Raw genomic sequence first — 17,323 nt, 5'->3', positions numbered from 1 at the left:
TCTGGGAGGCCAGGGAAGAGATTGCTGGACCTTTGGCTTTGATTTTGATGTCATCATTGGCTACAGGAATAGTGCCAGAGGACTGGAGGACAGCAAATGTGGTCCCTTTGTTCAAAAAGGGGAGCAGAGACAACCCCGGCAACTATAGACCGGTGAGCCTCACGTCTGTAGTGGGTAAAGTCTTGGAGGGGATTATAAGAGACAAGATTTATAATCATCTAGATAGGAATAATATGATCAGGGATAGTCAGCATGGCTTTGTGAAGGGTAGGTCATGCCTCACAAACCTTATTGAGTTCTTTGAGAAGGTGACTGAACAGGTAGACGAGGGTAGAGCAGTTGATGTGGTGTATATGGATTTCAGCAAAGCGTTTGATAAGGTTCCCCACGGTAGGCTATTGCAAAAAATACGGAGGCTGGGGATTGAGGGTGATTTAGAGATGTGGATCAGAAATTGGCTAGCTGAAAGAAGACGGAGGGTGGTGGTTGATGGGAAATGTTCAGAATGGAGTACAGTCACAAGTGGAGTACCACAAGGATCTGTTCTGGGGCCGTTGCTGTTTGTCATTTTTATCAATGACCTAGAGGAAGGCGCAGAAGGGTGGGTGAGTAAATTTGCAGATGATACTAAAGTCGGTGGTGTTGTCGATAGTGTGGAAGGATGTAGCAGGTTACAGAGGGATATAGATAAGCTGCAGAGCTGGGCTGAGAGGTGGCAAATGGAGTTTAATGTAGAGAAGTGTGAGGTGATTCACTTTGGAAGGAATAACAGGAATGCGGAATATTTGGCTAATGGTAAAGTTCTTGAAAGTGTGGATGAGCAGAGGGATCTAGGTGTCCATGTACATAGATCCCTGAAAGTTGCCACCCAGGTTGATAGGGTTGTGAAGAAGGCCTATGGAGTGTTGGCCTTTATTGGTAGAGGGATTGAGTTCCGGAGTCGGGAGGTCATGTTGCAGCTGTACAGAACTCTGGTACGGCCGCATTTGGAGTATTGCGTACAGTTCTGGTCACCGCATTATAGGAAGGACGTGGAGGCTTTGGAGCGGGTGCAGAGGAGATTTACCAGGATGTTGCCTGGTATGGAGGGAAAATCTTATGAGGAAAGGCTGATGGACTTGAGGTTGTTTTCGTTGGAGAGAAGGAGGTTAAGAGGAGGCTTAATAGAGGCATACAAAATGATAAGGGGGTTGGATAGGGTGGACAGTGAGAGCCTTCTCGCGCGGATGGATATGGCTGGCACGAGGGGACATAACTTTAAACTGAGGGGTAATAGATATAGGACAGAGGTCAGAGGCAGGTTCTTTACGCAAAGAATAGTGAGGCCGTGGAATGCCCTACCTGCTACAGTAGTGAACTCGCCAACATTGAGGGCATTTAAAAGTTTATTGGATAAACATATGGATGACAATGGCATAGTGTAGGATAGATGGCTTTTGTTTTGGTGCAACATCGTGGGCTGAAGGGCCTGTACTGCGCTGTATTGTTCTATGTTCTATGTTAATAGTAGCAGAGATGTGGAGGAACCGATTGGGAAACAGATTTTGGAAAGGTGCAGAAGTCATAGGGTAGTAGTCATGGGCGACTTTAACTTCCCAAATATTGAGTGGAAACTCTTTAGATCAAATAGTTTGGATGGGGTGGTGTTTGTGCAGTGTGTCCAGGAAGCTTTTCTAACACAGTATGTAGATTGTCCGACCAGAGGAGGGGCAATATTGGATTTAGTACTGGGTAATGAACCAGGGCAAGTGATAGATTTGTTAGTGGGGGAGCATTTTGGAGATAGTGACCACAATTCTGTGACTTTCACTTTAGTAATGGAGAGGGATAGGTACGTGCAACAGGGCAAGGTTTACAATTGGGGGAAGGGTAAATACGATGTTGTCAGACAAGAATTGAAGTGCATAAGTTGGGAACATAGGCTGGCAGGGAAGGACACAAGTGAAATGTGGAACTTGTTCAAGGGACAGGTGCTACGTGTCCTTGATATGTATGTCCCTGTCAGGCAGGGAAGAGATGGTCGAGTGAGGGAACCATGGTTGACAAGAAAGGTTGAATGTCTTGTTAAGAGGAAAAAGGTGACTTATGTAAGGCTGAGGAAAGAAGGTTCAGACAGGGCATTGGAGGGATACAAGATAGCCAGGAGGGAACTGAAGAAAGGGATTAGGAGAACTAAGAGAGGGCATGAACAATCTTTGGCAGGTAGGATCAAGGAAAACCCCAAGGCCTTTTACACATATGTGAGAAATATGAGAATGACTAGAGCGAGGGTAGGTCCGATCAAGGACAGCAGCGGGAGATTGTGTATTGAGTCTGAAGAGATAGGAGAGGTCTTGAACGAGTACTTTTCTTCTGTATTTACAAATGAGAGGGGCGATATTGTTGGAGAGGACAGTGTGTAACAGATTGGTAAGCTCGAGGAAATACTTGTTAGGAAGGAAGATATGTTGGGCATTTTGAAAAACTTGAGGATAGACAAGTCCCCCGGGGCTGACGGGATATATCCAAGGATTCTATGGGAAGCAAGAGATGAAATTGCAGAGCCGTTGGCAATGATCTTTTCGTCCTCCCTGTCAACAGGGGTGGTACCAGGGGATTGGAGAGTGGCGAATGTCGTGCCCCTGTTCAAAAAAGGGACTAGGGATAACCCTGGGAATTACAGGCCAGTTAGTCTTACTTCGGTGGTAGGCAAAGTAATGGAAAGGGTACTGAAGGATAGGATTTCTGAGCATCTGGAAAGACACTGCCTGATTAGGGATAGTCAGCACGGATCTGTGAGGGGTATGTCTTGCCTTACAAGTCTTATTGAATTCTTTGAGGAGGTGACCAAGCATGTGGATTAAAGTAAAGCAGTGGATGTAGTGTACATGGATTTTAGTAAGGCATTTGATAAAGTTCCCCATGGTAGGCTTATGCAGAAAGTAAGGAGGCATGGGATAGTGGGAAATGTGGCCAGTTGGATAACGAACTGGCTAACCGATAGAAGTCAGAGAGTGGTGGTGGATGGCAAATATTCAGCCTGGATCCCAGTTACCAGTGGCGTACCGCAGGGATCAGTTCTGGGTCCTCTGCTGTTTGTGATTTTCATTAATGACTTGGATGAGGGAGTTGAAGGGTGGGTCAGTAAATTTGCAGACGATACGAAGATTGGTGGAGTTGTGGATAGTAAGGAGGGCTGTTGTCGGCTGCAAAGAGACATAGATAGGATGCAGAGCTGGGCTGAGAAGTGGCAGATGGAGTTTAACCCTGAAAAGTGTGAGGTTGTCCATTTTGGAAGGACAAATATGAATGCGGAATACAGGGTTAACGGTAGAGTTCTTGGCAATGTGGAGGAGCAGAGAGATCTTGGGGTCTATGTTCATACATCTTTGAAAGTTGCCACTCTAGTGGATAGAGCTGTGAAGAAGGCCTATGGTGTGCTCGCGTTCATTAACAGAGGGATTGAATTTAAGAGCCGTGAGGTGACGATGCAGCTGTACAAAACTTTGGTAAGGCCACATTTGGAGTACTGTGTACAGTTTTGGTCGCCTCATTTTAGGAAGGATGTGGAAGCTTTGGAAAAGGTGCAAAGAAGATTTACCAGGATGTTGCCTGGAATGGAGAGTAGGTCTTACGAGGAAAGGTTGCGGGTGCTAGGCCTTTTCTCATTAGAACGGAGAAGGATGAGGGGCGACTTGATAGAGGTTTATAAGATGATCAGGGGAATAGATAGAGTAGACAGTCAGAGACTTTTTCCCCGGGTGGAACAAACCATTACAAGGGGACATAAATTTAAGGTGAAATGTGGAAGATATAGGAGGGCTATCAGAGGTAGGTTCTTTACCCAGAGAGTACTGGGGGCATGGAATGCACTGCCTGTGGAAGTAGTTGAGTCGGAAACATTAGGGACCTTCAAGCAGCTATTGGATAGGTACATGGATTACGGTAAAATGATATAGTGTAGATTTATTTGTTCTCAAGGGCAGCACGGTAGTATTGTGGATAGCACAATTGCTTCACAGCTCCAGGGTCCCAGGTTCGATTCCGGCTTGGGTCAATGTCTGTGCGGAGTCTGCACGTCCTCCCCGTGTCTGCGTGGGTTTCCTCCGGGTGCTCCGGTTTCCTCCCACAGTCCAAAGATGTGCGGGTTCGGTGAATTGGCCAATGATAAATTGCCCTTAATGTCCAAATTGCCCTTGGTGTTGGGTGGAGGTGTTGAGTTTGGGTAGGGTGCTCTTTCCAAGAGCCGGTGCAGACTCAATGGGCCGAATGGCCTCCTTCTGCACTGTAAATTCAATGATAGTCTATGATTAATCTAGGACAAATGTTCGGCACAACATCGTGGGCCGAAGGGCCTGTTCTGTGCTGTATTTTCTATGTTCTATGTATCCCGAACATCGCAACTTAACTCACAGAATTAAAAGACCGAAATTTTAAACAAGACATAGCAAAACACAGAACCATTTTTCTCACCTCCCCGCCATCCTGTCCCTTGCCCCAAACTCAGACCACCATAGTTTGAGTTGAAACGTCGTTACACCAGATTACCAGGTTCTACCCCTCCCCCTTTGACTGACTCTTATCAGTCACATCACCTTCAAAGAGAATCAAACACAATAGATAAAGCTTCAAGCAGCTTAATCAAAATTATGCGTGCAAGAATCAACCATCTTTGTTACAGAGAATAAATCAAAATCAAATTACACAAGACGAGAGAAAAGAAAAGAGAAAAACAATTTCTTTTTATAAAAAATAAAACCCCCAAACCCTTTTCTTCCCGAACATTACAACTTAACTCACAGAATTAAAAGACTGAAATTTAAACAGGACAAAGCAGAACACAGAACCATTTTTCTCTCCTGCCCCCTACTCCATCCCTTCCCTCAAACTCAGCCACCAGTTAGAATTTAAGAGTCCTTCAGCCAGATTATTGTCTTTCATGAAAGTAACCAGCTCTACCGGAGAATTAAAGTAACGCTTTCGGTTCTCGTAGGTCACCCAAAGACGTGCCGGGTATAACAGTCCAAATTTAATGTCTTTCTCAAACAGGACACCTTAACTTTGTTGAAACTTGCTCTCCTCTTTGCGAGTTCTAGTCCCCAGTCTTGGTACACCAACTTGTCAAACACATCAGCCCCGACCATCTCCTGCAACATCTTCCCCACATACGCTCCCGCATCTGAGCCCTCCTTCCCTCTCCTCCTCCTCCTCCTCCTCCTCCTCCCCCCCCTCCCCCCCTCCCCCCTGGCAGCCCGGCGATTCGGATATTTTGCCTGCGAGACCAGTTCTCCCAAGTCGTTATCCACAGTCGTTTCTGGCTGTCCTGTCGTATGCTAATTTCCAAAGCCAGTGCAGTGGACCCCTCCTCTCTTCAGTCACCAGCTCCTGCAACTTTAGAATCTCCTGTCGCTGGGTCATTTTCTCCTCCACCCGGTCAACCACCTCCTTAATCGAGGCTATCATCTGGGCTACATCTTCTGTACACTCCTTGTGATGCCGGCGAACTTCTCATCCAGGTACTTGACCCATTGTTCCATTGACCGGTGAGCTGGCATGGACACGCTTTGTCTTGTCACCATTGAGCTCGATGACCTGTGAGCCTTGCTTTCACTCATCTTTTAGTTTCTCCTTTTTATTTGGACACGATTCCATAAATTGAGGGTTGCCTCCTTTTCCTCTCCCTTCGATTTACTTATGTTGAGAAATTTTCTGAAAAATCCGGCTTAAACACCATTTAAAAAAAAAAAAAAAAAAAACCCACTAAGGGCGATAGCTGCTGAATGTGCGACAGTTTACTCCATTGGCCGCCACAGGAAGTCGAGGGAACTCTTTTTACACCGAGGGTAGTGGGTGGCTGGAACTCGCTACCGGTGGAGGTGATGGAAGCAGGGATGATAGTGACATTAAAGGGGCATCTTGACAAATACATGAATAGGATGGGAATAGAGGGATACGGAACCCGGAACCTAATAGAAGGTTAGATGGGCAGTATGGTTGGCGTAGGCTTGGAGGATTGAAGGATCTTTGTTCAATGTTTCTCAAATTGCTGTCAACAGATACAGATATTCAGATTTGAAATTCATCTGCTAATGTTGGCGGTGGGGGAGGCGGGGTGGGGGGGGGGGGGGGTAGGTGAGAGGTAGTGGCTTTTCAGTGGGCTAGTAATCCAACAAAGCAGAGTATTGCTTTGTGAACTAGGTTTGAATCCTGCCATGGGAGATGATGAAGTTTGAATTCTGTAAAAATCTGGAATTAAAAGTCTTAAATGATGACCATTGTTGGAAAAAAAAACGCCTGATGCACCAATCACTAATGTCCTTCAGGGAAGGAAATCTTCCACACCTGGTCTGGCCTACATCTGACTCAAGATCCACAATAATGTGGTTGACTCTTAAAATACCACTCGGGCAATTAAAGATAGACAATAAATGCTGGCCCAGCCAGCGATGCCCACACATAAAATCATAGAATCCCTACAGTCCAGAAGGAGGCCATTCAGCCCGTTGAGTCTGAACCAATCCACCACCCTTAGCCCCGTAACCCCAACTAACCTTTGGATACTTGGGGCAATTTATCATGGTCAATCCACCTGCACACCTTTGACTGTGGGGGGAAACTGGAGCACCCGGAGGAAACCCATGCCGACGCGGGGAGAATTTTCAAACTACACAGACAGTCAACCAAAGTCGGAATTGAACTGGGTCCCTGGCACTGTGAGGCAGCAGTACTAACCACCGTGCTGCCCGTAACAAATAAACTAAACAATAGCGGTAGCAGAGCTATAGTTAAGAACAGATCTTCAGGCTCACAAAATAGTAATGTAAGTGTCGCCACAGTCCCAGAAGACCATAGTTTGCTCTTTGTGAACTGACTAGTGGTGATTTAACCTCATGGGAGGGGCAAGGTTGAGAAGATGGGGCCTTCCTGAATAACCTCAACCGGTATGGAAATTGAACCCGCGCTGTTGCTCTGCATAACGAACCAGCCCTCCAGCTAATTGAGTCAACAGACCCCTGTAAAATAATAAAACATATAAGAAATGGCAATTTAACAAAGTGCCCATTGATAAATGTTTTCTTTGGGAATCTGGGTTATTATTTGCATTTATATAACTTGTGGTACCTGAGTAAATTTTGATGTTATGGATTTATTTGTCTCTGCAGGTTCTTTCAATGGCAGTTTATCTAGCCTGGCTGCCCATAGCCTGGCTTCAGTGGTGATAAAAGAAATCTTGAAGAGAGCAAATATCAAACCTGAAGATGTGTCTGAAGTAATTTTAGGGCAAGTTTTAACTGCAGGTACAGTATGGTAATTGGGTAATAGAGGAGTAAAAGTTGTACATAAAAAAAGAAACAAAACCAAGGCTTTCATTTATTTATCTCGGCACCTTTTCCTGTGTTCAGCCCATCTCAAAACCCTTTTTTTATAGAAATTCATAGAATTTACAATGCAGAAGGAGGCCATTCGGCCCATCGAGTCTGCACCGGCTCTTGGAAAGGGCACCCTACCCAAGCCCACACCACCCTATCCCCATAACCCAGTAACCCCACTCAACCAACACTAAGGGCAATTTTGGACACTAAGGGCAATTTAACATGGCCAATCCACCTAACCCGCACATCTTTGGACTGTGGGAGGAAACCGGAGCACCCGGAGGAAACCCACGCACACACGGGGAGAACGTGCAGACTCCGCACAGACAGTGACCCAGCCGGGAATCGAACCTGGGACCCTGAAGCTGTGAAGCAATTGCGCTAACCGCTATGCTATCGTGCTGCCCTTTAGAGCCAATTAAATACTTTTGAAGTGTAGTTACTATTGTAATCCAGTCATGTCCATTCCCTTGCACTACCCCAATAACACTGCAGCTTTATTTCCTTCAAGAGTCTAATTTCCATTTCAAACCATTCATCGTTGTCACCATGAAGAGATCTGGCTGGTCTGATACCCTGAAGACTGCCACTTTTGGGCAAGGCTCCACCCTCACCGCTACCACTTTGGACATTGCCTCGAAGAAGGCTGTCCAGTACCCAACAAGTCTGGGGCAAGATCAGAACATGTGGGTGTGGTTGGCCGGCCCTCCTTGGCACACGTTCATATTTGTCCTCCACCTCCGTGAAGAACCTGCTCATTCGGGTTCTGGTCAAGTGGGCTCTATGTACCACTTTTAGCTGCGCATTGGAGTCGACCCTGTGCAGTGCTTCGCCCCAGAATCCCCACTCTATTTCGAACCCCAGGCCTTCCTCACATTTCCTCCTTGTGTCCAGTTCGGTGTCTTCCCTGTCTAGCAGTCGTTCGTACATGTCACTACAGTTCCCTCTGCCGAGGATGTCTGCGTCCAGTAGTTCTTCTAATAATGTCTGTCGTGGTGGTCGCTGGTATGTCCTTCTCTCCTTCCGTAGGAAGTTTTTAAGCTGCAGGTATCTGAGTTTGTTGCCTTTAGTTAGTTAGAATCTCTGCGTCGGTTCCTCCAGTGTTGTGCCATACCGTCAGTGTATGGGTCCCTGACTGTCAGTGTCCCCCTGCCCTGTCTCCACCTTTTGAAGGTGGCGTCGGTGAGTCGGTGTGAACCTGTGGTTATTCCAGATGGGGGCTTTGTCGGATTTCTCGGTCAGTCCTAGTTGCTGCCGTAGTTGGTTCAGAGAATCATAGAATCATTGAATTTACAGTGCAGAAGGAGGCCATTCGGCCCATCAAGTCTGCACCGACCCTTACAAAAAGCACAAAAAGCCCACATATTTACCCAATCCCTGTAACCCAGTAATCCCCATATAACCATATCTGGAGGGTAGCTATCGCAGTGGGTTGCTGAAGTGTTTCTTGGGCGGGGATGGGAGTGCAGTCGTGGCAAGGGCCAGGAGGGAGATCCCCTTGCACGAGGCCAGCTCCACGCGCACCCACTCGGCTTCTGGCTCCTTTATCCATCCCATCACTCTTTCCATCGTCGCTGCCCACGGACTTTGTTTTCTGTAGGGCCTTCTTTGTGATCCGAGCATTCTTTCCCGCCCCCCCCCCCCCCCCCCCCCCCATACAAAAGCCATGCTTAATTTGTCCAGTGGGTTGAAAAAGGCCTTTGGGATATAGATCGGGATGGATCTAAGTAGGAAGAGGTACCTGGGCAGTACGTTCATTTTGATCGTCTGTACCCTCCCTGCCAGGGAGAGTGGGAGTGTGTTCCACCTCTGCAGGCCCTTTTGACTTCCTCTGTCGGAATGGTCAGGTTCCATTTGTGGATCCCCGTCCAGTCATGAGTGATTTGGATCCCCAGGTAGCGGAATTTGTGCTGGGCCTGTTTAAACGGCACTCCCACCAGTGCTGTCCCTCCCCTTTGCGGGTTTAGCGGGAAAATCTCACTTTTGCTCATGTTGAGTTTGTTTGTCGCCCGAGAAGGCGCCAAACTCTTTCAGGAACGCGATGATTCCTTCCATGCTGCTTAGTGGGTCCGAGATGTAGAGGAGCAGGCCATCCGCGTAGAGCGAGACGCTATGCTCTCTGCCTCCTCTTTGGATCCCCCTCCAGTTTTTTGCTGTTCTGAGAGCGATCGCTAATGGTTCGATCGCTAGGGCGAACAGCAGCGGCAACAGCGGGCATCCCTGCCTGGTGCCCCTGTGCAGCTGGAAGTACTGAGAGCTGGTGTTGTTTGTCCGTACACTTGCCATGGGAGCATTGTACAGGAGCTTCACCCATGAGGTGAATCCTGTTCCAAGACCGAACCGCTCCAGCACCTCTATAAGGTACTTCCACTCGACTCTGTCGAAGGTCTTTTCTGTGTCCAGGGAGACGATCACCCCAGGTGCTCTGTCCCCGGATGGGGTCATGATCACGTTCAGCAGGCGCCTGATAGAACATAGAACATACAGTGCCGAAGGAGGCCATTCGGCCCATCGATTCTGCACTGACCCACTTAAGCCCTCACTTCCACCCTATCCCTGTAACCCAATAACCCCCCCCTAACCTTTTTGGTCTCGAAGGGCAATTTATCTTGGCCAATCCACCTAACCTGCACGTCTTTGAACTGTGGGAGGAAACCGGAGCACCCGGAGGAAACCCACGCAGACACGAGGAGAACGTGCAGACTCTGCACAGATTGACCCAAGCCGGGAATCGAACCTGGGACCCTGGAGCTGTGAAGCAATTGTGCTTACCACTGTGCTACTGTGTTGCCCATAGTAGCGAGATGGGTCTGTATGAATTGCATTCAGTCGGGTCTTTGTCTTTCTTAGGTATTAGCGAGATTGAGGCTTGTGCTAGCGTAGGTGGCAGTGTGCCCCTTGCCAGCAAGTCTGTGAACATCTCCCACAGATGCTGTCGCGAATGTTTTGTAGATACTCTCCATGATCACTCGCAGTTCTAGCGATGCTCCCAGGCCCCTTTTTCTGTCCTCACCCCACAACTGGCATGTCTAGTCCATCGAGGACCTGTTTCATCCCCGAGTCCCCGTAAAAGTCCTCAAAGGTTTTGTTAACCTTGTCTGGGTCTGTTTCCAATGTGCCTCTGTTGTCTCTAATTTGAGCGATCATTCTGGTGGCTGTCTGCTTTCTCAGCGGGTACGCCAACAGGTGACTGGCTTTTGCCCCCGTGTTCATATAGGGTCCCCGTGCCTGGCAGAATTGGTGCACTGCTTTCCTCGTGGAGAGCAGGTCAAAGTTCATTTGTAGCTTTTTCCTCTGCCAGGAGCTCTACGGTCGAGGCCTCGGAGTATTTACGGTCCACCTCCAGTATGGAGTCGACCAGCTGCTGCCTAGCCACTGTCTCCTCCCTGTCTCTTAGCGCTTCAAAGGCGATAATTTCCCCTCTAATCTCGGCCTTTAGTGTCTCCCAGAACGTGGAGGGTGAGACCACCTCATTTTGGTTATTTGTCGTGTATTCCGCTATGTTCTGTGATACTCTCTCGCTGAAGGCCTTGTCGGCCAGTAGGGCAATGTCCAACCTCCATGTGGGGGGGTTGGGCACTGCCTGTCTCCAACCTAACATCCATAAAATGTGGAGCGTGGTCGGAGATTACGATTGCGGAGTACTCCGCCTTGACCAGCCCTGGAAGCACCGATTTCCCCACCACAAAGAAGTCAATCCTCGAGTATACATAAGAACATAAGAAGTAGGAGCAGGAGTAGGCCATCTGGCCCCTCGAGCCTGCTCCACCATTCAATGAGATCATGGCTGATCTTTTGTGGACTCAGCTCCACTTTCTGGCCCGAACACCATAACCCTTAATCCCTTTATTCTTCAAAAGACTATCTATCTTTATCTTATAAACATTTAATGAAGGAGCCTCTACTGCTTCACTGGGCAAGGAATTCCATAGATTCACAACCCTTTGGGTGAAGAAGTTCCTCCTAAACTCAGTCCTAAATCTACTTCCCCTTATTTTGAGGCTATGCCCCCTAGTTCTGCTTTCATCCGCCAGTGGAAACAACCTGCCCGCATCTATCCTATCTATTCCCTTCATAATTTTACATGTTTCTATAAGATCCCCCCTCATCCTTCTAAATTCCAACGAGTACAGTCCCAGTCTACTCAACCTCTCCTCGTAATCTAACCCCTTCAGCTCTGGGATTAACCTAGTGAATCTCCTCTGCACACCCTCCAGTGCCAGTACGTCCTTTCTCAAGTAAGGAGACCAAAACTGAACACAATACTCCAGGTGTGGCCTCACTAACACCTTATACAATTGCAGCAGAACCTCCCTTGTCTTAAACTCCATCCTCTAGCAATGAAGGACAAAATTCCATTTGCCTTCTTAATCACCTGTTGCACCTGTAAACCAACTTTTTGCAACTCATGTACTAGCACACCCAGGTCTCTCTGCACAGCAGCATGTTTTAATATTTTATCATTTAAACAATAATCCCTTTTGCTGTTATTCCTACCAAAATGGATAATCTCACATTTATCAACATTGTATTCCATCTGCCAGACCCTAGCCCATTCACTTAGCCTATCCAAATCCCTCTGCAGACTTCCAGTATCCTCTGCACTTTTTGCTTTACCACTCATCTTAGTGTCATCTGCAAACTTGGACACATTGCCCTTGGTCCCCAACTCCAAATCATCTATGTAAATTGTGAACAACTGTGGGCCCAACACTGATCCCTGAGGGACACCACTAGCTACTGATTGCCAACCAGAGAAACACCCATTAATCTCTCTTGTTGTCCAAGGTTCCTGAAATTTGCTGTATTTATCCTTCTTCCGCACAGGAACATGGCGGTCCTGAATTCCTTTCAACTGCCATTTGAAAACCTCCCACATGTCAGATGTTGATTTACCCTCAAACATCCGCCCCCCCAATCTAGGTTCTTCAGTTCCCGCCTAATATTGTTATAATTAGCCTTCCCCCAATTTAGCACATTCACACTCTTACCCTTGTCCACCAGCACTTTAAAACTTACTGAATTGTGGTCACTGTTCCCAAAATGCTCCCCTACTGAAACTTCTACCAGCTGGCCGGGCTCATTCCCCAATACCAGGTCCAGAACATCCAGAAGAGCCAGGATCCTGCATTCCGTCCAGGTGATCCCGTATGCGATCCATAAATTTAGTGATGTTAGCGGTTAAGTCCTGAACTCCCATGATACACTTGCCCTGTACTATGGCGCATGCCCCACCCTCACAGGCCAAGAAGATAGTCAAGAGCATACCGGTTCTGCATTGCAAACAACCACAGCTACAAGACGCTCAGAATTCCCCACCTGGCTGAGTGGCCCCAGTTGGATGCGAGAACCTGAGGTTTTTTCCAGTTCTCGCAGAATTCAGCTGAGACTGCCCAGCGGGTTAACTGAGTATGCAGCATCCACGCCGAGGGGTAGGGGACTGTGGTAGGGACTAGAGTCCCAATAGCAATTTGGCGGGGAAATGGGTGTGACAAAACATTTGTCGCTGTGCCATTAAATAAAAAGTAGTATCCTTGCTCCGTGTGCAGGCTAGCATCACAATCAGTATATCGGTTGCGCAGGGACCCCCCAGTAGCCCAGTTTATCCAGCTTTGAAATGCTCATTCGTGCCGCCTAGCAATGCGGAAAGCCCTAGCCCCAACAGTGATATGAGAGACATTCGCCCAGCCACAAAGGAGCTGGAGGCCGGCGTTCAATGGAACGCCAGTGGTGTTGTAACAAACGCACTGGCCAGACGCCTGGGTGATATGACACCTCCTGTCCGTACAGGTGGGGAACAGACATGTTATATTCGTTTCCACCTCTACCAGCAAACAGCCGTATCCTTCACTTCTGAAACAATTCTCGTACAACTGGGAATCCCTATAGGGAGTGAAGTGGCTAGGTATGTACGCCCTCCACCGTTGCAGCCTATCATACTGTGAGTGGGAATTATCCCGAGGAAGGGGAAGGCAAATAGCCGGTGGTGCTGAACCCGGATCGTAAGGAAGAGTGACTTGCTCGGGCGGTGGCTCGGAACGCTGACAATGAACCACCGTTTGGGGAGTGCCCCAAAGCGGTGAAACAGAAAATAACCTAGACACCGCTACGGGGTTCGGGTAGCAGACAACCCGTCCGTGGCCATACAAGCGGTGGTAAATCTGGTAAAAGAGATTCATACTACCCGCGTTTTCCTCAGTTTGGCCTCTAAATTAATTAAGTGTATCTCCTGATAACCTATGTTGTACTCCCCTTCTCACACCCTCCGCCCTCTCTCTAGTCCCCCTCTCTCTCCCACAACCTCTTCCTACTCTCTCCTGATGGTCTGATTTTACCTTTATCGCACCAATCTTAACACATCCAAAATCAATTTTACATGTATTCCAAAAACAAGGCCATGTCCATGTAATGTTCCCTTCCCATCGCCGGGACCGGTGCAATTGCTTCATGAGTCCTGCATTGTCCGTGAACTTGATGACCTTCCATGAGTCGATACCATGTCCTCGTATATGGGGGCAGCGAAGAACATCACCTTTGCATAAATGAAATGTCCTTGTAGTTTGGTTGGGGTTACAAATGTAGATAATATTTCCCATTTCCATGTCCGTCGCCAATAACACTCCAAGCGAGGTGAGGCCGAAGATCACACAGGCGGTGCGTAGCCACCCCATCATGCTCCACACCTGGAAAATAGCACTGGAGAAGGGAGGCAGTTTAATCTGTCCAATAAAATGAGGCCCGTTATCAGAACTCAACTGAGCTGGTATACTGTACCGGGGAATGATTTCCCTGTTTCAGAACTTTAACCACAGTAGCAGCTTTATTATCGATAGTCGGATACGCCTCAACCCATCTGCTGAACACATCCACAATGACCAAAACATATTTATAACATTAGAACATAGAACATAGAACAATACAGCGCAGTACAGGCCCTTCGGCCCACGATGTTGCACCGAAACAAAAGCCATCCAACCTACACTATGCCATTATCATCCATATGTTTATCCAATAAACTTTTAAATGCCCTCAATGTTGGCGAGTTCACCACTGTAGCAGGTAGGGCATTCCACGGCCTCACTACTCTTTGCGTAAAGAAAACATTGACACCTTTCCAACTCAATGTAATCCATTTGGAGCATCTCAAAGGGACCACTGGGCAACGGGGTTTGCCCCATCCCACAAGGGATACCTTTGCCGGTGTTATATTGCTGACAAATCAAACACCGATTGCTGATACTCTGGGCCAGCCCCTGCATTTTTGGGTGCCACCAAGTGTCCAGCAACAAATCACTAGTCCCCTGAGCCCCACAATGAGTTGCAAAGTGTACACATTCAGTGACCCATAAAGCCAGTACATCAGACATACAAGTCTGATGTGCTGGCGTGGTCCATAAAGAGGAAACAGAATCATATGTACAACCTAACGGTTTCCACATTTGTTTATCACTCTCAGGAACGTCCTCCTGTAACCTTATGACGTCTTGGATGGTTGGCCTTGGCTTGTCAGAGGCAGACCTATTTATTGCAGAACTTTTAGTCTGACTTAACATTTTAGGCACCATCACTTGCTGAATTTGCGCTGCTGTCCGCGCTGCACAATCTGCTTGTTCATTACCAACGTCGACTGGGGTCTTACCGTTTGTGTGGGCAGCGCATTTAATGACGGAAATCTGCACGGGCATAAGGAGGGCCTGTAGTAGGTCATTAACTAAACTCCGGTGGGATATTTGACCACACATAATCATGTCAGGTTGTTCTGACGAAATATCACTCAAATCGTCCCTTATTGTGGTAGTTTCCTGAACCAAGTCGTGGCCAGGTGCGTCCTCATGGACAGGGGGACCACAAAGAAAACAGGCTGGATTGATAGTGGTACAGTGTTTAAATGTCAGACGTGGATTGTTCAAAAGGTATATCTCATACCTATTCTGACGAGCTGCAGTAAGATGCTGAGTCTGCAGTTGCCTCAGTAGTGCGATGACCGAGTGGGAGCTATACACCGTAATATCCTGTTGGAGAGTGAGAGCATGTAATGGCTGTGCGATGGCATTGATTGAACGTAAATCCTGTACTAATCAGTACTGGTCTGGCTTAGCTGGTTTAGGCACAGCAAGTATGGGGGTGTTACATTCTGATTGGCAAGGGACCAAAATAACCTGTTGCAACAGCTCTCGGATTAATTTGTCCATAGACGGGGCTGCAGTCGAGTGTTAATCGTTTCAGGGACCTCAATGTTTTATGGCAGTGCCGTCTGGCGTGACTTGAAGTGCGTACTCTGTTGGATCAGAATGATCCACTGCCCTCCTTACCATAGGTCCCAGATCCCTGGCATGGTACTGGTCGTGGACCTGACGTGTAATATGAGGGCTTACCAAAGCTGACTGTGGCCATAAATGTGGTGGTATTGTAACAAAATCGGCTGTACCTTCTTTTCCCGTGACTGTGGCTGTACCTTTGACTGGCCATTCGGTCCCAATTAATGGCCGATATTTGTCCTCCAACTCCCTGTTTTGTCCGGTTCTGTCATAGCCCAGGGTAACGTGATGCAGTGAATGTTCAATGTCTAACGTCCACCACTGGGGGGTGATAGAAATATAGCACTGTTGTCTCATCCTCCATGATTGGACCGTTACCCCTTCGTCTCCGCACTCTAGCTGTAGCTGGAAGATACACAGTAAATCTCGGGCCAACAAGTTACAGTCCAATCCAGTAGTCACTACAAACTGATGATCTGCAGACTTATTCTCGTATGTGACTGTCACAGGTTCAGAGATAGGATACTCACACACCTGTCCTTGGAACCCCGACAAATGTTGCGTGTGGTCAGATAGTGGTAGTCGAAGTTCTGATTGCACCGAAACATTGGCTGCTCCAGTGTCGATTACAAATGGGTGATGTTGATCTCCTGTCTGCAGAGAGATACTAGGTTCCCTGTCCGATTGGAGAGTCCTTATGACTAAATTAGCTCGTCAATCCTGTGTTGGGAAAGGGTTTGCCTGGGAGAAGTCAGTGTATCTCCTCTGTCCTCCCCTTGGTGGGTACCCCCTCCTTTGGGTTGAGTAGTCTCCTTCTGCTGCCTGTCTTTTAAAGGGGCATTCCTGATGCCAGGGATCTGCACGGCCGCAATTAAAACATGCATTGCTCCCTCTATATCTGCCCCGTCCTTTTCTCCCAGTAGACCAATGGCCCCTCAGAGGGGGCGGCGGTTGTAAAGTTGTTGGTACTTACGGTGGGCCATAAAGAGGAGCTCAGGGTCCCTTTGGGTGTGTTTGATATCCTCCCCCTTGCTGATCCACCCACCCAAAGTCACAATATTGGGGCTGCAGCTGGTAAGCCACCGTTTCTGCCGCTGGTTGGGGTCTCAGATCATCCTTTTTCATTACATACTCAGTCTTAATCTTTGTAACTGAGCCTCCTTCCTGGCCTACACCCTCCTTTCAATAAAATCTGACTGCCCTTGCCATCTGGGAAGGGTCGTTCTCTGTCCAATTCATGTTATTACATTTCACAGCAGTAGCCACGGAAGGTGGTAGGCAATGCATTAACAGCACAATATTGAGGGGAATTCTGACCATTTTGGTATGGCAATTCGCCTGACTGGTAGATTTCATTAAAACTTTCCAGAAATTCCTCTGGCTCTTCAATCTTTTTAGGTTTGAGGTCTAAGATAGCAGAAATATTTATGGGTTTTGAAATGTGCTATTCAACGCATTCAGGATCTGTGTCCTTCTATCGTCGTCTAACGCATAGGCCTGCTGAAGTGCGGCATGACTAGCATAATTCAGGTGGTTAAGATAATTGCGGTACTCTGCTGGGGTTAAAACCTGCTGGACTAGGGCCCAGAGGTCCCTAGAATCAGCTTGATAAATTGAGATGGTAGTTCTCAGGGAATCCATGAAAGCAGCAGGAGATTTTTTTCTATCTGTGATTGTAGCCATAATAGCCATCATCTCACTGGGTGTCCATGG

At 47.7% G+C, this 17,323-nt stretch overlaps 1 protein-coding gene across 4 annotated transcripts in view; it reads left to right on the top strand.

Moving 5' to 3' along the window:
- Positions 1-17,323, top strand: part of acat2 (acetyl-CoA acetyltransferase 2) — a 224,354-nt gene that overhangs the window by 36,105 nt on the left and 170,926 nt on the right. For 3 of the 4 annotated variants that reach the window (XM_072502534.1, XM_072502524.1, XM_072502515.1), the window contains exon 2: positions 7,143-7,277. The exons of the other annotated variant lie outside the window; for it this stretch is intronic. In XM_072502534.1, the coding sequence (XP_072358635.1) occupies positions 7,143-7,277 (135 nt within the window). The remainder of the gene's footprint in view (positions 1-7,142; positions 7,278-17,323) is intronic. 4 annotated transcript variants of the gene reach the window in all.

Source organism: Scyliorhinus torazame, chromosome 1 (assembly GCF_047496885.1).
Source record: "Scyliorhinus torazame isolate Kashiwa2021f chromosome 1, sScyTor2.1, whole genome shotgun sequence".
NCBI lineage: Eukaryota > Metazoa > Chordata > Chondrichthyes > Carcharhiniformes > Scyliorhinidae > Scyliorhinus > Scyliorhinus torazame.
Note: the sequence above shows the minus strand (reverse complement) of the source record. Positions and strands in the feature narration are given on the sequence as shown.